Below are 20,035 nucleotides of genomic sequence, written 5' to 3' on the forward strand. Positions count from 1 at the left end.
AATTTTATTAACCAATATCACCCCCAATAAATTCAATAAAAAAATTTTTTTTTTAAATATATCTTTATTGATTTCAGAGAGAGGAAAGGAGAGGGAGAGAGAGAAACATCAATGATGAGAGAGTCATTGATCGAGTTCACAACCCGGGCATGTGCCCTGACAGGGAATCGAACCCCGATCGCCTGGATCCTAGGTCGATGGTCAACTGCTGAGCCACGCCCGGCCGGGCTAAAAAAAGATTTTTAAATAAAGTAATAATTTTAAAACTTTTCAACTTTATTGTATCCTTTTAAATTTGTTTTTTTGCACTTTACTGTTTGCATAAGTATTATAAACATCCATCAAAAATGTTTTTAGATCATTGGTCTAGGCTCCACTGCCCTTAAAAGCCACCATCAGAAAGGACTAGTCGTCATCGGCAGTCTACTGTAGAGGGTCTGTTACACGCTGAGTTACAGCGGCAGTGGAATGGGTCACACCTCTCCCTTCCTCTCTCCATGAACCCTGACTTGAATCTTATTCTTAACATTTCCTCACACTTGTAAGTTTTCAGTGGTTTAATGAATCACACCCTAGACCAGCAATTTCCAACCTTTTTCATCTCCTGGCACATAAACTAATTACTGAAATTCTGCAGCACACTGAAAAATACATTTTTGCCCATCTGACAGAAAAATAGGTATAATTTTGATTTGTTCACACTGTGTTGGCTGTTGTCATTGTTTTGTTTGACAATCTAAGGGTTTAAAAGAGGTCCATGCCCTGACTAAGTAGTCAGGCACTGCATGTTTTAAAAATCCTTGTGGCACACTTGTTGAAAATCGCTTCCCTAGACAATATGATTAATCGTCAGAGGTATGTTACATAAATCAGCCTCAGAGTACTTCACAAATAGTGAAACAAAGGTAAAAAAACATGGTGCCCACGCTTTCTTCTAAGAAAGATAAAGGCTCATTACCCTGTAAGCTTACTAGGAACCCATTTCAGACAGTACGCTTTCTGGGAAGCCAGTGTAACATACATGGTCACATTAATGCTAAGATCCTCAAAAAAGTAGTTAAGAAAGGAACAAGGACTATATTAAATAAAAATTTATTAATACCCATATAATTCCCTTAGGCATTTCAACTGCTTAACCTTTATATAGGCCCTGTGTAAATGAGGCTAAACAAGAAGACAAATCAATTTTTTTTTAAGTTCATGTTATTTCCATGTTATTAAGCACTGTGTCCCAGTTTTATGATGGCACATAGTAACAAAAAACACACACCTGGCTGGAAAAATCCAAACAATCATGAATAGGAAAATGTCAGGACTTCTAATATTAAGTCCTAGTTTGATGACTATCTCTATGATAGAAAAGAGATTCAAAGTAAATCACATGGTGTGTTGCTTATATCTGGTGAATCAGTTTGAGAGTTACACAATTTGAAAGGAGTCCCTTGAAAACAGGAGCAATGCCCAGCCAGCATTGCTCAGTGGCTGAGCGTTGACCTATGAACCAGGAGGTCACGGCTCGATTCCCGGTCAGGGCACATGCCCAGGTTGCAGGCATCCCAGGAGGGGTTGTGCAGCAGGCAGCCAATCAGTGACACTCTCATCACTGATATTTCAATCCCTCTCTCCCTCTCCCTTCCTCTCTCTGAAATCAATAAAAAAGAAAACAGGAGCAGTAATGACCGACTGATTTTTGGAATGGGTGTGTGCTCACACTAACCAACAAGTGAAAATTGAAGCATTGTGAAAAACACGTCATCACACCGCCCACTCTCTATGCAGCCTCTGCTGATTGTGCTACTTCCTCTGGAAGGTTTTCTGACTTTTGTGGCTACAGAGAATAGTGCAGGCCTTTATAATGAGCCAGTATGGGGAGAATTTAAAATGCATATTTCTTATCAAATAAGTGATTCCCAGAAGCAGCCGCATATGTATTTAAAACTATGAAAAAATAATAGATTTTGTTTGCAAATTGGTCAGGGCCCTTGACAGAATTTTGCAAAGAAGTTTGTCTTGTTTTTGTCTTAACCATACTTAGGTATGTGAGCACAGCAAAATACTGTTCCCACAAGGGCACTTTTGAGCTCTGGATAGGTTTGGGATTATGTGGTTGTTTTTTTTTTTCACATTTTTTCTACTCTTTTGTTTGCATTTTCTGAGTGTGTTGTTTTGGTTTTTTCCTCAATTAAAATTGGTAACAAAAGTTCAGAAGTTGCCATCAGAATAATTTGTTGGAAATTTGGTTTGTAATGAGTTATAGTATCAGAAAAACGTGGGTGCCAAGAATGTAAATATCAGGATGTTATTATCACAGAGCCTTTTCTTCCCACCATGTTGAAGATCTACAGCAGGGAAAAGCAGATAAGGTCAATTTCTGTGTTTCTTTTCTATTTTTTTCTTTATTTACAGCTTTCTCACCTAGAGAAAGAGGCTGTTTAAAAGGATTGTTGAAGCATATTTAAGTCCAGCAGTTGCCTGAAAAATAGTTCTGTGTGTTCACGCTCTTCCTGCTTTATATTCTTCTCTATCACAAAACTGTAAGACTGAATTTACTCAGCACCTGATGGCACAAGGAGGACCTCGCCCCCTCACCGTGGGCTGAGGCGGGTGTTCCTAGCCAGGTGCACAGGGTCTCTGAGTTGTAACGGCTTTCAGAGAGTGGCATTTAAGCTATTTCCTAAGCCAACTACAAAAGCCACCCAACTGTGATGCAGGTTACTCCTCCAGCCCTGTGCCCCGCCCCCATGTATATAACTTAAATTAACCTTAAATGTCAGAACGGGCTCTCACATTTGAAAATAACTGGAAGGATGGGGCTGTGGGCTGGTATTATTTGCCTTAAATGTATGTTAACAGTGACAGCTTGTAGGTTCAGTTTTTTATCGAGTCCATAAAATAGTGTTAAGAAAACTCTAGTGTAAGATTGCTTTGTATAACTGAGACATCTGGCCTAAAGCATTGTTTGTAGAGATAGAGAAATGAAAATAAAACTAAAATTTTGATGAATATATTAAACAGATTAAGAAGATCTTATCATTGTTTATTAGCACTTAATACCTAAATTTCAAATATGTTCACTTTTTTAGGTTTATGCAGATCATGTGGCATCTGTTCATGATAGTGTTGATTAATATTTTGCTATAACAACTTTTACTTCTCTATTTTCAACTATTTTCCTAGTCCCTTATGAGAAATTGCAGCTCCCACCCTACCACCAAAAACTCTCCAAAGCGTGGAACACCATAGCACCTTGAGAAATTAATCTCAGCATTAGCCCAAGATAATTCTTTGAAAGTTGCCTATCATGTAAATATATAAAGACATATATTCTCTATCAGCCAGAGTGGACTGCCAATGGCAAATCATTAATCTTTTCAAATTATTTTGAAGGGAGTCTAGAACCATGGTTGCCAGTCCCTCCCTCATTTCCCTCAGCAACAAAAACAAAAAATTAGAACATTTCTAGGATTTGGGTCTTGGTTCTTCATTTTGTCTGTAAACAATTACTTGACCCTGGAGCCCAAGAATGATGTGAGGGAAGCTATAATAAGCTGTATTCGACTCCCCTCCGTTCTGCAGGTAAAGGTCTGAAAAAAGACCAAGACATGTGATGGAATCCAGCGCCATCAAAAAGAGTTTTCAAGTCATTTCTTTACAGCCCGGCTGTTTAAATATAGCATACAATCATTTCAGCCTTTCTAAATAAAATGATTTTTTTCACACTTTAAAAAAATAATGGCTTGACTGGCTATCGTTGGGAATTTGTAATAATGGCACAGGCATTAAGTGTGAATGAATGAATTGATTTCTGAAGGAAAGTTCTTATAAATCTGCAGTCTTCAAAGCCAATCTTTTTGTGTATTTCACTAGAATTTTTTTATATTCATGTGGTTTGTTTCAAGTGTAAATGGATGAGGTATTGCATTCCCTTATGCATTGTATAAAGAACTACACAAGGAAAGTCTCTCGTAAAGAGAAAGTTTGTATTGTTGCCCCTTTCTAGTCAGAATCAGCACTGATACACAGGAACAGAGCTCAGGCACAGATCTGGTTAATCCACTAATGTCAGGCCTCTTAAAAGTCAATGAAAGTGAGCACACGATACAATATACAGATGCTGTATTATAGAATTGTACCCCTTAAACCCATATAATTTTATTAACCAATGTCACCTCAGTAAATTCAATTGAAAAAATGTCAGTGACAGAGGGAGACTGAGACGAGGTTAAGAGACTTCTCCCGTCTCCCTCTCAGTCTGTCTTGTGGGTCTCCTGGTCTAATCAGTGCAGCCATAGCCTCTACTACGTACGCGTATTCAGGCTTGTATGTATCCTTCAGTATTCATTCTAGGACAGCTTCAGCAGGCACTGATCGATCTCCTTCCAGTTCCTTTGGAATATATCTCTGTACCCCAAAATTTAGTATTGACTTGTAAATTCTTTTGTTCCTGAATCAGTTCGTGTGTGCGCACGTGTGTCTGTTTTGAATTCCCATGATTTTAAGTCGCTTGTGGGCATGGACTAGTTTTTTCCCCCCATAGCACAGATTACAGTGTGGTTGGTGATTGATAGTTAAAACAATTAAAGAAAAATGTCAGTCAGGACTTGTATGTTTGTTAGCTTCTGGTAAATACAATAGCAAAACATTTCTCTTCCTCTACTGCTCTGCTTTTTATGACAGAAAGCAGCAGCTGAACTGCTCTGGAAATGAGGTGGAGTTCATCTAAAGGGAGAGCATTAGGCACATGTTGCAATACCTTTCGCTGGCCCAGGAAAGAGACTGGGCGCGTTTACCTTTCAGCCCTGTTATGACAGATGGGAAAATAAAGGGCACAGAAAATAGAGATGTTGGTTTTCTAAGTTGCCCCAAGTTACCATTTTAAAAACCGCCTGCAGGCATTTCTAAAAAAAAAAAAAACCGGGAGTCTGGTGGCCACAGTTGCCAAACCGGTTTAACAGCACAGCACGGCCTCCCCTTGGGTGAGCGGCCGAGCCCGTCTGTCCCTTATCGCAGGTCGCTCTCCCCGCCGCGGCGGGCGTTTAGCAATGCGCTGCGGTCCCGCGCGGGCGCTGCCGTGGACCGTGAAGTGATTCGGGTTCATAGTTCCTCCTTTGTTCCTTTGTTAATCACTGACTTCTGGCTAGTGGGAGGTGCCTCCCCAATTTGCTAATGCATTCTTTTTGGGAAGGGATGACGCACGGATTGTCCTAATAAGGACTTAGATTGAGCAAGTACCGCCCCCTCGGAGAAGATGGGACAAGTCGGAGAGAGGGCGGGCAGTTTCTTTTTCAACTAGGGATGACACAAGCATAAGTCATTTCCTTATTAATCGGTTCAAACCAGTTCTTACAGGAACTGCTGGTGATAAATGTGGGACTTCTCCGAAGTCATTCATTTTGTTCCTCGTACCCCAGGGTGCAGCCCGGCTGCGCTCGCCTCGCCCTGAGGATGAGCTCCCGCCAGAAGCCGGAGCTGAGCTGCTTCTCCCAGACTGGTGGTGGGAGAGGCTCCTCTCCTTAGGGTGTTCAAGGATGGGTTTCACCCACTAAAGAGAGTTCACAAGATTGCGTCAGCTCTGCTGATAGTTTTACTTTTTCCCTCTTTCTACCAATCCCTGCTTTTTTAATCCAGGCGGTAAGTGGATTTGTCCTTAACATTTTTCCTTCTTTTCCTCCCAAATGTACCTTTTTCCTTGGGGTGTTGTCCCTGCTTCCAGTGCTGTCCCCGGCATAGGTCCGTCTCTGCAGAAGCCATTCCAGGAATACCTGGAGGCCCAGCGGCAGAAGCTTCACCACCGGAGCGAGATGGGCGCCCCACAGGTGAGACTCGCCTCCCCCCCCCCCCCCCGGCAGGCCGGGGCTACACCCGGTGCCCACCTGCAGCAGCTGAGCCTCTGCTGACCCTACTGGGACACTTGCCTTTGTCTAAATCAGAAAGTGTAACTTCTGCTCTGTACATCTCCCAAAGTCTCGGGGAGGGCTAGTGGAAAATAAGAGCTCTGTTCTGTTGAATGAGTTACTGCCTTGATCTTAAATGATTTATTGGCAAGTGTACTTCCTGAATGGATTAAAAAGCTGAAACTTATAGCATAACAAAGTATTGGACTTACTGAGGTCACTCGAACCTCTCCCTTCATGTTTGCACTGTCTTTTCGGAGGCGGGAAAATAACCAAGGCTCTTAATATAGCTGAACATGGAAGCTTTAACTTAAACTAAGCCTCCTTTTCTGTAAATAGTTCTGTGGCAAAGGGAAATGACTAGGAGAGGGTGAGTAAGCAATAGCCTGAGACGGGAAGCTTGAAGGAAGAGTAGTTGGGTGGTGTTTTTTGTTTTTTGGGGGGGTGGTTTGGATGGCCTTACACTCTTTATGTGGCCCTTTGCTGCCTTCAGTTGAGCAAACATGATTTCAGAAATAGATAACATTTATATTTTAAAAGCTGCTCCCAGTAGTGGAGCAAGACTATGTAACTATCTTGACACTGCCCTGTACAAGTGTCTACAGACTTTATTCTTATGTCGTAAAAGACAAGGGATGACCTCGCACTCGCCCCATTCTAAACTAGATGAACCAGCATTGACTTTATAGCCAACAAAGTCAAGTCTTAGTAACTGGGTGTAAAAGGGCCACATGTAGATTTCAGGGTACTGGAGACGCGGGGCTTTTCATCTTCCTAACTGTGTAGACTTTATAGGTTATAGGCTCCTATGGTCTTGTTATTTGCCTTCAGACGTAGATGATTTGTTTTACTTCTGAAATGATGCAGCGTCTATCGTGGGTCATTCTGCTTTTCTTCCCGCAGGGAGAAAACTGGCTGTCCTGGGTATTTGAGAAGTTGGTCGTGGCAATGGTGTGTTACTTCGTCCTGTCCATCATTAACTCCATGGCGCAAAGTTATGCCAAGAGAATCCAGCAGCGGTTGAACTCAGAGGAGAAAACTAAATAAGCAGGAAACGTTTTTAACAGCAGGAATTAGAATGGATGGGTTCTGCCTTCATTGGGAGGACTTCGAGCCAGGAAAGAAAATGCCTTTTTCCATCCTGTTTCGATTTAATTTTCTTTTTTTTTCTCCTGAAAGCATTTTAGTCCATATTTTGCACTGACATACTTTTCCTTTGTGTGTTAAGGTAAGGTATCCACCCTCAGTTCAATTCAAGTTGTATCTTATTCGGGTGGAATGGGATGTTCAGCAGCAAACTTAACAGAAATTGGCCTCCTGTTTGTTACTTTCAAAAGGCCCACGTAATACGATTAAAGAATTCCGGACACCACAAAAAAAGTTCCTGAGTACGTTAAATATGTCAAGCTTTTAAGGCTTGTCACAAATGACTGCTTTGTTTTTCTAAATTATCAAAATGTATATAAATATTAGGTGGGGTAACAGTCTTGCATGTCTCTATCATGGTACAATTTAATATGCCATCCTCCCCAGCCCTTCCTCTCCCACCTACCAAAAAAAGGCCATTTTATGATGCATTGCACACCCTCTTGGGAAACTGATCTTTAAATTTTGAGACAGTATAAGGAAAATCTGGTTGGTGTCTCACGAATGAGCTGACACCATTTTTTATTCTGTATATTTAGATGAAGTCATGAAAAAACTTTATAAAGACCTCTTTGATCATTCCAAAATTGTGTTCGTCTTCTTGAGCGTTTTGATTTTTTACTTCCTTGTAGCTTTTACCAACTGAATGGCACCGTTGCCAAATCCACCTACAACCGTAATTTCTTAAACCTTCGTCTATTAGCATGAAAAGAGACGCCACCAAGGCATTTTTTGTTGAGCTGGAATTGGGCAACTAGCTGCACACCGCTGAGGTGGCACCTCAAGGACTGGTGTAGTGAGGGGATTTCTTGGTTTATTGAAACAGGAGGGATGGTAGAATACAAATCAACACGAGAGAAATAACTCATTTTTTAAAAACCACACTTTTCTCGTGTTAATTTTAGCTCAGCATGTACTCTGGTTTTAACAGAAATTTACTTTTATGTGTAACTAAATTTTCTTGCCCTTTTCAGTTTTGCTCTTATGTGACTTTTCCTTTGGGATGTTTCCAGTTGAACGTGGTCCTTTTGTTTTGCTTGAGAGGGAAATAAACAGTTTCACTTTTCTCCTTCAGGAAAATTGGTACTGATATTACGTTGAGAGTAGAATTGGGTTTAACTCTCAGCTGGCTAGAAGTGTCTGGTTTGTTCGCTCAAATACTGCCTGAATGTCTGCTTGTTTTGCCTCCCGTCGTGACATCTCCATGGCTGTACCACCTTGTCGGGTAGCTTATCAGACTGATGTTGACTGTTGAATCTCATGGCAACAGCAGTCGATGGGCTGTCTGACATTCTGGTATCTTTCATCTGACCATCCATATCAAATGTTCCCATTCAAACATTACCCAAAATCATGGTTAATGATCAGAAAAATTCTGTCCTTACGTCTAGTGGCTCTTTGAGTCTTTCATGCTGTGACATTGCAGCATGGTCAGGAGGGCTTTGTGAAGGATTGAGATGGTCTCCATGACCGCAGCTAAATAAATAAAGCATAAACAGCCTGCCTTGTGGGTTTTGAAAAGGTTATTCTTAATCTTTTTTTTCCACCCAGGGACTTCCTAGCAGTATGATGGTTACCTTACTTAAAGAGCAGTGCCCAAGCACTTTATTTTAAATAATTCACTTTAAAAACATAATTTTTTAGATTTTTTAGGGTTAGTGTAAGTTTCTAAGCTAGCTTCTGGTTGTGTTTCATCTGTTTCACCTGCATTTTATTTGGTGTTTGTCTAAAGAAAGGACATAGAAAAGCAAGTACAAATTGTACTACTTGTACTAAATCTTTGGGCTTTATTGGTAAATTTATTTCAGGGGCGGGTATTAGAAAAAGAAAAATTTGGTGTCGTGGCTGAAGGTCTGAGTGATTAATACATTTGACTTAATGGTGACAGTTTGTTCGCTCTTTCAAATGAATTTGCTCTGAACACAAGAGCAGCTCTCCTGCTGGCCTCCCCGAGTGCTCAGGTGTGGCGTCCCCGGTGGTCCTGTTGGACTCCAGCTGGAGCAGACGCTGCCCTGTGTTCCAGCGCTGGATTTGTTCCTTTGTTGTATCCAAAGTGGACACAGACAACTACACGATCCCAGAGACATACCTACCTAGTTAATTCCAGCTGATGGGAGAAACTTTGTAAATGGGTGGTTTGATATTACTGCCAATAAAAAAAAGGGCCTGGGAATTCTGATTCCATCTCTACTTTGTTTAAGCCTCATTTTGTGCCTTAAATATTTGCAGTGTTTTATCACTTCTCAACCCAGGGACTGTCAAGAAGTACAGCACAGTACAATGCACTGCGGTGCATCAGCCGTTCCCACACGTAGGTACTGAGGAGCCTTCCCTCCAAACCGCACAGCGTGCAGCCATGGGCAGTGTTTTCTGTGTGCATCATCTGGACTGGGGGGCTTGGAAGAGGGGGATTTTTACTTTCATTTGGATAATGGCCACTGTTCCCGTTCTCTAGAAATCCAGGAACTGGCAGTGCTGGGGAAAGTTTCTGAAACACTTGTTAATTTGTATGTAGGAGCAAGTGCTCCTGTACAAACAAGTTCAGCTCATGTTCCCAGTGTGCTCTGTGTGTCTGTAGCTTCGGTGGGACAGCGTGAGATGTACCTACTTGCACTAGTCACTCAGCACTGACTCCCTGAGTAAAATAACGCGTTAGGCTAAATAATCGATGGCCCTCTTGTACTGCAGGATGAACCGTGTTTTGGCTGACTCCTGTGTGAAGAGCTCATAGAAGTTTGCAAACTTGTAGCCTCAAAATGCCTTTCCATGTATTTTGAAACCCTCTTGCCTCCATGTGCAATAGCCGGTCAGTGATGGTTTAGGTTTCTGCCTCTAACGTAAGTGACCTTGAGAAAGTTTTAACTTTGAGCCTAGATTTCATCTATAAAAATCTACATATATAGGGTATCCCAAAAAATGTATACACACACTTTGGATAATTATAAAGGCAGTGTTTATTAAAAAACATCTCATTTTCAAAACTAGATATCAGCTGTTTCGTCAGGTTGTCTGAAGGATTAAATTGGATAAAATGTAAAATGCTGCCTTAAATGTTTACATGTTCCCAATTTTTAATTTATCAAAGACAGTACTTGATACACATGCAAGAATCATTTCATTTACTCCAAAAACATTTTTAAAATTCTCGGTGTATACACCCTTGTTTTGGAGAAGATATACTCTGTCTAAAGAAATTAAATCCAAAGTGCAAATTAAAGAAAAGCAGAGGTCAATGAACTAATGACTTGATTAATCAGACAAAACCTTTTTAATCTGAAAATAAGCCCCCAGCCAGCCTAGTTAAGGTACAAAGCACCAGTACACAAATTTACTGTGAAATAATTGAAAATAACTTTTCTAACCCTCCCACCTTATAAATGTTGACAGCTCATTTATTTTTATTATAAAGATGGTTAATACGAAAAATGAAAGGTAGAGGGTAGGGAGGGGGAAGGGACTACCAGTTTTTAATTCCTTGTTAGAAACATCTAGATTATCTAGTGAGATTTGATGAGTGTAAATAGGTTTTAAACAGTTTTGTGTTTGGTGGCATGCAGGATCTTCCTCAATAGGCCTCTGTCACGTTCCTGTTAGAAAAACAAAAGAACTGGTTTATTTTATTCATTAATAATTAGTTCTTAACGCTCACAGATAGTTAACCCAGTCAGCAGTTGAGTCGCCATTTTTGCAAGCCAAGTAACTTTCCATCTCTTAACTCGCATTGATCAGAGCTGCTCCGGCTTTTACAAAACATGGTGCATGAACTGCTGCACCAAACTGGTATCCAGAGTGTTTTGTTCCTTTATTGTCGAAGACAACAAGAAAGCACATAATGTACTTGAAAATTCTCAAAGCAGCTGAGTCATTTGTGTCTTGTAGTCAGGGGCTCGGGTTCCTGTCCCTCCCTTCCCAGCAAGGCCAAGAGTTCACCTGAGGTAATGTGTTTGCCTTGGGGGTGAGGCGTTGGATTGCGGCAACCAACCTACATGTATTTGCATATGTGATCAGCGCTCATAAGAGGGATTGTGACAAAAACCCATTCGGGGCAGCTGCTTACTCAGGGCCTTTCGAACCGCGTGGTGCTGGGGCAGGCAGGTGCCAACTGTGCGCTCATTCTCTTTGACCTACTGGCCTTGCAGTTTGCTGTGTGGGTGTTGATACTACTAAGCTAAACAAAGCAAAACAAAATTGTTTTAGATGGCCCCCACTCTCCACCCAAACACCCTGGATTCACTTGAGATCTGAGGTTCTAATTCTGTAGTTGGGAGACTGACCCAAACTGTGGCCCAGAGAGAGTGAGTCAGTTGTGAGTGGCTGGCTGACTCTCTGGGAACAGAAACGAAGTGCAGTGTAGAGGGTTTGTCAGCCAAATCCACAAATGTGTGGTTTTTTGAAACATTGGACATCTGTTCCTCTTAATTCAAAACAAACTTGAAAAAGCACAAGGTTGCTTGGCTCCTGGTTTCTTTGTGTCAGCAGCAGTTAGTGCGCTCACTTAGAAAGCCTAGAATCGAAGTTGGAAAGCTTGGCATCTTCGGGAAGGGAGGGAGGTTGTGCAGTCGGAGCGTGGAAATCCCCTCCAGGGCATCAGCCCAGGTGTTCAACCCCACGGTACCGGTTCCAAGTGACTCAAAGGGCCTGGGGGAGGGCTCGGCCAAGTGCCAGCGCTATTTCTACAATGTCGTCTTTGCCTTCAGACCGCATTCCTCAAATCTCGAAGGGAAGGCTCTAGCTTATGCTGGGCAGCTGCCTAAGAGGGACCCCTGAGCCACCTATCGAAGCTGACAGTCATGACCTTCTTTGGAGAGTTTCCCAGAAGAAGGATCTACAACGTGCTTTGATGGCCTCCCACCCAAAACTCAGGAAGAGCCTTGTTCATTCAGAGAGACTTCTGTAGGCCACTCTGCTCTCCCCCAACTAATGCCAAATATGGCATTTCCCCTGTGTTGCCATCTGTCCCCTTTGGGAAACAGCGTGAGCAGCTTTTACCTTCGGGCTGCTTTTGACCCAGCCTGACCGGATTGCTTAACTAACTGGGACAGCCTGTTTCCTAGGGGGAGAAAGGCTTTGGGGAGTGAGGCAGCTTGGGAAAGGGATGGCTGTCTTTCCCTGGGGGGGAGGGGGGACACATGGCTGGTCCCATCACTGTTGTCGTTGGCATCAAGTTCACTCCTCTTGGTGGTGCCGGAGCCCAGCGCAGCGCGTCACCCACAACGGTGTTCTCAACCTGTTCTCGTTAGTTAAAAGGATGAAAGCCAAAAATAATGAGAGGAGGCCTTTTTCTGTTTCATTTTTTAGAGCCTCTGACAGCCTCTTGATAGTCACTTTCACTTGAATGACATCCTAACTGAACCTCTTGACGCAGCCAAACTCTCTACCTAACCTCCCAGTGTTTGGCCCTACTCGAGGCTCTTCAGACACCTCTGCCCACTGCACCAGCCTCTTCCCGCCCCCAAGCCCCCTCCATGGCATTTTCTTTGTTCACAACCACTCAACACCGGCAGTCAAGACTAGCTCCTCAGGCCCTGGCTGGGTCATTCAGTGGTTAGAGCGTCGGCTCTTGACCTGAGGGTTCCAGGTTCGATTCCAGCCGAGGGCAGGTACCCCGGTTGCGGGCTCCATCCCCAGCCCATGTCGGGGCGTGTGCGGGAGGCAGCCAATCAATGCATCTCTCACATCGATGTTTCTCTCTTCCCCCTTCCACTCTCTGAAAAGCAATGGAAAAAATACCCTCAGGTGAGGATTAAAAAACAAATAAATGAATTTTTAAAATGAAGTAGAACAAATCGATGTCTCTCTCTGTCTCCCTTTCTCTCTCTCTAAAATCAATTTTAAAGAAAGATTAGCTCCCAGGAACCTCCTCTGACGCCCTGTTCCAGGAAGCACAGTGGACTCTATAACTTGATTGTTTGCTTACGTTGTACCCGGCATTGTTTTCCGTGCTGTTTTACGTATTACTGTATTTAATCATTAAATCCTTATAAACAACCCCCATGAGGAAATTAAAGCAGGGAGGTTCAGTAATTAGCTGGAGGAAGTGGGGAAGTAGCGTTAGAAGTCAAACCTCGGCTTTCTGGCTCTTAGCCACTCGGTTCCGCAGAAAAGTCCAGGCTTCTGCGTACTCATTTTATCTCTCGATCACAAACAGGCCGTGGAGAAAGGGAGATGACAAAAAGCCAAGGCCACAGCCTACAAAGTTGCTGTTTAAAAAGATGAGCAGCCTCTGTGCTTCCCTGTACCCGGGGCTGGCAGCGCCGGCTCCTGTGTGGGCAGCTTCCCAGGGCCGCGCTCGCGTACTTGTGATTACAAAGCAATTTCTGTTTGTACAGACCTTTTTTCCAAAGCACTTTCCCATCTTGCATTTTATTTGATCTTCGTGATAACCCTGTGAAATAGTTAGGGCCAGTAGTGGCATTAGTTCCACACCGAGGGGAGCATTTTTGTTTGGTTCGCTTTTTAAACCTACTGGTCTGAGGCGCTGTGGGAAAGAGACAAAGGTGTTGAAAACAATGTTCCTCCAGGAGCTTTCGGTCCTCCTGGGGGATTTGGCGTATGTGCCGGCAGCTACCTAGAGAGGTGAATGCCCTCGGAGAGGAGCGGAGGAGAGAACTGCCGAGTAGGAAGGACCCGGAAAGCTTTCGTGATGATGTGGCATTTGAGTTCCAGGTGGGAGGGGAGGCATTCTAACTAGAGGGAGCCCTGGGAGGGACTGGGACCGCACAGTAGGGCCCGGGGCAGAAGCGGCAAGGCCGGTGAGTCAGCTGCCTCCGGTTCTTGGCCTTCGCCCCGTTTTGTTTCCTATAAAGTAAGTGCATAACTCATAGCTGTGGTGTGTGTTTTCTTGTTTGCTCTGTTTCCCCCGCTAGGACACAAGAGCCCCATAAGGGCAGACGCGGTCGTGCTGTCCTTTGTTAGCCCGGAGCCCAGGGCAGGGCCTGGCACGTGGGAGGTGCGCCCAGAGCGTTTGCCCCACGGATATTGCAGTAGGCCAGGCGAAGCGGCAGTGGGGGTTCAAAGGCAGGCGGGATCCGGGGGTCGGCCCAGCTGGGGTAGAGCAGGTGGAGTTCAGGTGAAGAGGGAACAGAGCCCCGCCTGGCCGGGTGGCTCGGTTGGTTGGAGCCTTGTCTTGTACAGCAAAAGGTTACAGGTTCGGTCCCCTGTTGGGGAGGGTACGGGAGACGTTTTTCTCCGTTCTTCTCGCTCTAAAAGTCAACGAAAACATATCCTGGGTGAGGATTTTTTAAAAGAGGAACCAGAGAACCCTGAGAAGACAGCAATACCGGTGGATCACTGGGCCAGGAACGTAGGAGGAGAGGCAAGTTTGAGGCCGGGAAGATCCTGAGCAGGGGAATGGTGGGGCCTACTGTGGGCCTGCGCGGCGGGTTCCTAACCCCTGAGGTCCTAGCGGATGTCTGTCCACTAGACCGCTCCGATACTTCTCCGTGTCCGAGAAGACATGACTCCTCTAGAGAATCCCCTAGAGCGATCTATCCTGTCCGCTTTCCCGTCAGTGGCCATCTCAGCCTGACTTGTTATGCAGCACTGTTCTGGGAGAGATGGCACGGGGACTGGGCCTCGGGGCCAGAGGAAACGGCTCTGAATTTCCTCCTGCCTGTTGCATCCTGCTTACTGAACCGGCGGCTCCTCCCTCCGAGAACTGGGAGCATGGTGATTCCTGGACAGATTGTCTGTCTTTATAAGGAGAAAAGCTGGGCAGTGCGATTTCCTGTCTGTCCCCGCTCCAGTCCAGGATTCCGGTAGTGCTAGCCTAGACAGCGGTGGCCGCCACCTAGAACCCAGATGTCATAAGTATTCCCAAGTAAGTACGAGGGCGTCCTCCCAGCTGCCTCTGCCAAGCCAAGAGGCAGAACCACAGCGTTATTTCACCTTCTGCAGCATGTGGTCCAGGCGGCCTTCCATGCGGCGGCTTCGGAGCTGGGGCTGTTTACATGTTTCAGTAAATGAGTTGCCCTTACTGAAGTTGGCCGGGTAGGAGTTCAGAGTAAATGACATATGACCACAATTATACCACTCACCAGGAGCACCAGAGTTCAGGGGAAAAGAGGTTTGCTTGTGTAGTAATCCCTTGGCGGAGAAGGGAGGCACAGACCTGGAGTGTCCCGCGCTCGGGCGGGCGCCCGGCCTCACCCTGCGAGAGGCGGTGCCGCTAGTCCTGGCTTCGGGCGGAGTCGCGCCCGTCCCATGGACGCGTGTGTGCTTTGTACAAGGTCAGGGTGCGGGGAGAGGAGGCTGGAAAATAGTGCTTTTAGAAAAATACAGAGGTCAAAGAAATTTTCAAAGGTTCTGCCTTGTCTTCAAACGTAAAGAATCTGTCCGAGCATGAAGCACACCCCTGGTCTCTGCAAGGAGGAAGCAAAAAGGTCTTTCATACACAGAAGCTTTCCTACTTCATTTTAGGCTGCTCCCAGACTGCGTGTGTGTTTGTGGTACATTTACTGGTCTTTCCCATAGTGGGCAGTGTTCATTAGAAGAACATGTTGAGATATAGAGACCACAGAGTTAGCCTTTAGTCTCTCCCTCCTCTGGAGCATCCTGTGGTTCCTGCACCCTGCTTAGGTGGCAGTTTGTAGAACAATGCCACTTACTCCTTCCACCCCTTGTGAGTCATTTGACTTCCTCCATTCTTTAGACTGTCTCCAGGTGTTAACATCCTTTTAAAAATCATGAGTTATTTTCTTTATATTGTGCTTTTAAGGCTTTGTTTTTTCTAAAAAAAATGCGAACAAAAGAAACACATAATATAATAAAGAAGTAAATCCCCTAAGACCTCTCCCCCAAGGAAATGGCTATGAAATCTGGTGTGTATCCCATCAATCCTGCTCAAAAATGATCGGAGCCGCCTCTTCTTGGTCTTAGGGCCCAGGTGGGGCATGAGGGGTGGGGGTGGGGGTGGGGGTGGGGGGCACACCAGGGGCAGGCAGGCTCACTGGGGGCATGTGTCCCATCTATATGTCTTCAGGTCAGTGATAGATGGCCCCATCCCTGTCCTTACTGAACAGAATCAAACATTACCATGTAGACAAATCCATGTGTTTTTCGTAACAACATTTAATGGCCCTCTCTGTCTGCCTGGGCTACTAGAGCACATGTCACCGGAACAGTGGAGACAGGAAGTGGCCAAACTTGAGAAGGCTTGCAATTCCAGAACAAGTTGTTTAGATTTTAGGTAAGGATTTCAAAACAAAGGCAATTCTTCACTGTCTTAATAGAGTGTTTGGCTTTTAATTATGTAAGATGGCTTCAGAGACAAAATATTTTTAATTATATTTCTATTTCCGGGCCCTTAGTTTCATCTAATAGTTGTGAGATTTGTTGCTAATATGGGAGCTCTAGTGAACTTCACTGTGTACCTTTAGTTTTGCAGCTTTCCATCTCTTCCACTGTTTTTTAGACATTTATGTTTATCTGTCCAGTGAATATGGAATCTCTACCAAGAGCCAGGGATGTGCTTTGCAGCAAAGAATATATGAAATGGTGAACTCAAGGACAGGCGCCAGGATGCACTCATTTGTAAAAGCTGCCTATCCTGGCACAGTGGTTTTCCTTGCAGGTGTTCAGTGGATGTTTATTGAATGAAGCTCACATCCTGCCTCTTTCATACTGTTCATAGGAGCCCAGCTTTTAAGCAAAAGCCTCTATTTTTCAAAAAGGAAGCACCCATCCTTTGCCTTAGGTCATGATTCTTACTGTCATGTACCTATGACCTCTCTCACCAGTAAGGACAAGCTTTGTCCAAGTTGTTTCTGTAATTCCCAGAACTTTGCTTCTGAAATGTCAGATAACCAGCCATGTCCATAGAAATACAACACAAGCCATATATCTAATTTAAAAATTTTTAGTAGCTGTATTTTAAAATCTAAAAAGAAACAGGTATACCAATTTGAATAATTTATTTAACCTAATATGTCCATAATATCATTTCAACAATTAATTCAAAATGTTAATACTTTACATTCTTTTATTCATGTTGCCTTCAAAATCCCACGTGTATTTTACACGTAAGCAGCACTAGCCACATGTGGCTAACGGCTGCCTTACTGGACTGCATGGGTATGGAACCCAGGTTTTTGGGTACTCACCATGTAAGTAATTAAATTCAAATAGGACAGGAGTCATAAAAGCATCCACCTTATTGGCTGCATCAGTGGCAACGGAGATAAATTTAGATGAGAATTATTTGCTAAGTGACATGTAGTTTAGCTTACTGTTTCTTTTTAAACTATCCTTGTAAGCTATTAGATTGTTCATTAGGTGAAGTCCGTAATTCAAGAATTATCAAGTCTTTTTTGGGAATACTTTTGAGCTATTAGCAGTTCTTTGGGGTTATAATCAGCTCCCCCGACCCTCCTTTTCGCCGCCTCCTGGCTCCCTAGAGTCTAAATGACTGGGGTTGCCTGTCTTTTCCCTCCTCTCTCGGATGCCGCATCGTCTCCCACACTGACCCCACCCTGTGTTCCCCAGAACCTTGAAACATTTCCAGTTTATCTTAACTTCGTGTGGAAGGTCCCTACTAGTGGGAGTGGACTCTGTTCACTCGCAGGCTGACGGCGCATCGTCGGAGGCGCGTCTGGGTGCAGGAGCAGGGACGGACTTAGTTACAAATGTAAAGTGAGATTCCTTAGTTCACATTCCCCAAACTCATAGGAGACAATGTGATTGATACAGATAAGCAAATATCTCCTAAATAACGGGTTAGTTGCCCCCAAAGCCCCAAAACGACAAGGTAGGTAGGTAGCCGAGCAAGAAAGCATGGGCCCCTAGACCTTGGGCTCCTGGGGAGACGACAATGCGATAGGAACATGTGGAGCATGTTTTTAAATGTTTTGGACAGGAATTCGAGTGTGATAAACACGGTGGTCAGCAGAAGAATCGCTGGTATGTACACTGAGGAGGAGATTCTGCAGAGCGAGCCAGGAGACATCCAGACAAAGGAGAGCCCAGGGCTCCCTGTGCGTTGTCCTCTCCGTGTGCCCCATCTTTCCTGTAAAAAAGTTGAACACGGGCATGGGCAAGATCATAAGCAATAATAAGGAAGTTGGGATGGTAGCTCCAGACATCGGAAGGAAATTACACCGAAAGCGTCTTTGTTGAGACTGTGGGATTGACCTCTGTAACCTTAGCATCGCGTTCAGCGCCTGGCACGGGGCGGGTATGGGCCCAGTAGATGACTGGCTGAGGACAGTGACTGGTGGGCACGCGGACTGAGCCCTGAGTGATGGGTTAAGTAAAGGAGAAAGATGCTGCATCTTGGCTGGATAGTCGGGTGGGGAGCACCCAAAGGTCCCCAGGAGCAAGAGGAAGTGAGCAGGAAGAAACAGGCTTTATAATGGGAGGAGCTCTTGAGAAAAGCACACGTGGGGGAGAGTGGGAAGGGTTGGAAACAAAGAGCAGTTTGCTGCCTATAGGGGTGCTTCCCGGCTCTGAGGGAAAACAGTCCTCCAGGGACCCATCAGAGAAACTGCATGTTCAGAGCTGCTGATCTGTATGCCCAGGAGGTTACGATTCTAATGTTGTCCTGGCTGATGGGCCATTTTGTGCACATAAAGTATATTTGCAATGCCACCCCTTATCTTGAAGTTTGGGGTCAGCTTAGTGTTAATTTTTTTTTAATGTTTTTATTGATTTCAGAGAGGGGAGAGAGGGAGGGAGGGAGGGAGGGAGGGAGGAACATCAATGATGAGAGAGTCATTGATCAGCTGCCTCCTGCACGCCCCCGACTGGGGATCGAGCCCACAACCCCGGCATGTGCCCTGACCGGGAATCAAACTGGTGACCCCTTGGTTCCTGGGTCGATCGATGCTCAACTGCTGAGCCACACCGGCCAGGCCTTTTGTGTTCATTTTTAAGTTAAAATTCTAACTCTAATAGCAAAGATTTTATATTATTCCAAATAGACAAGAAAAAAAATTTTCCATGTAAGTGTTTAAAACAAGTTTGCAAATATTTAGGTATCCACACATATCAACTAATGCAGCTGTGGATCATAAAAAGGGCCCAATCACATAAGTAAGCGGACCCAGAGCTCTGTCTATTGGGGTTTACTTTTAATATTCACCTGCCACTGATTCCATGAGTTGCCAAATGAGAAATATCCTTGTCCCCATGGTACCTTATGGTAACTTTCTTAAATATAAAATGACTTCAACTTACGACTTTCTTTAAAGCTGAACTGTTAGCAAGTTCTCTTCAGAATCAGCTTAACCCCTGGTGAGATCATTCAGTTACAGATCCTTATTAATGCTGGTTTAGTTTAGGAAATTGTTCTGGTCGTTGGATCTCTTCAACTGTAAACAAATACTTTTAACTTTATTGTGTAAAAATGATGATCTAATTATTTTTCAAGCATACTTGGGTTAACAAAATGCAGCAGAGGGGTGTGCCTTTTAGCTGCTGAACAGACAGACCACTTTCTACATTCCTTAGAAATAAGATAGGGTTCAGTATTTTAAATCATAGCAACAGTTGATAAGAAAAACAGCAAAAAGGTAATCATTTCCATATGGAAGGGAAAGGAAGGACCAGCGAAGCTGTGAACTGTCATTTTTCCAAATAAAAATAAATCACCACTGGTAGATTTGGCAGAAAGGGCAAATGTTCCTATTTGTTTCCCATTTTACATTTGTTAATGCATTGCATGTGATGTGCTTTATTGAAACACGCCACTCCCCACAAGCTCAGTTGCCAACTTTCAACTGTGGTTTGTTCTTCTGAGCGAAACCCACATCTGGATGTGCCAATTTCATCAAGTGTGGTATTTCCTTGGTGATAATTTTTTATCTTAGTGAAATTTTGGTGAAAGCTCTCACCCCTTTTACTGAAAAGCATATAACCATCTTTTTAAATACCTATAAGTAATTTTAAAGCACTAGTCGAATAAAATCAGTTTCTGCCCTGGCATTCCAAGATCTAAAAGAAAAACCGACCCAATTTTCTGATGCCCAAAACGTTTAAGAAAAGCAAACAGAGCAAACATT

The 20,035-nt window shown here is 44.0% G+C and overlaps 1 protein-coding gene across 1 annotated transcript in view; it reads left to right on the forward strand.

Moving 5' to 3' along the window:
• Positions 1 to 9,223, forward strand: part of VMP1 (vacuole membrane protein 1) — an 80,243-nt gene extending 71,020 nt beyond the window's left edge. The window contains exons 11-12 of the mRNA XM_081162737.1: positions 5,714 to 5,816; positions 6,798 to 9,223. Of these exons, the coding sequence (XP_081018863.1) occupies positions 5,714 to 5,816; positions 6,798 to 6,941 (247 nt within the window). The 3' untranslated portion in view covers positions 6,942 to 9,223. The remainder of the gene's footprint in view (positions 1 to 5,713; positions 5,817 to 6,797) is intronic.
• The last annotated feature ends 10,812 nt before the right edge of the window (positions 9,224 to 20,035 follow it).

The sequence above is a fragment of the Miniopterus schreibersii genome (genome assembly GCF_964146895.1).
Source record: "Miniopterus schreibersii genome assembly, chromosome: 16".
NCBI classification, from domain to species: domain Eukaryota; kingdom Metazoa; phylum Chordata; class Mammalia; order Chiroptera; family Miniopteridae; genus Miniopterus; species Miniopterus schreibersii.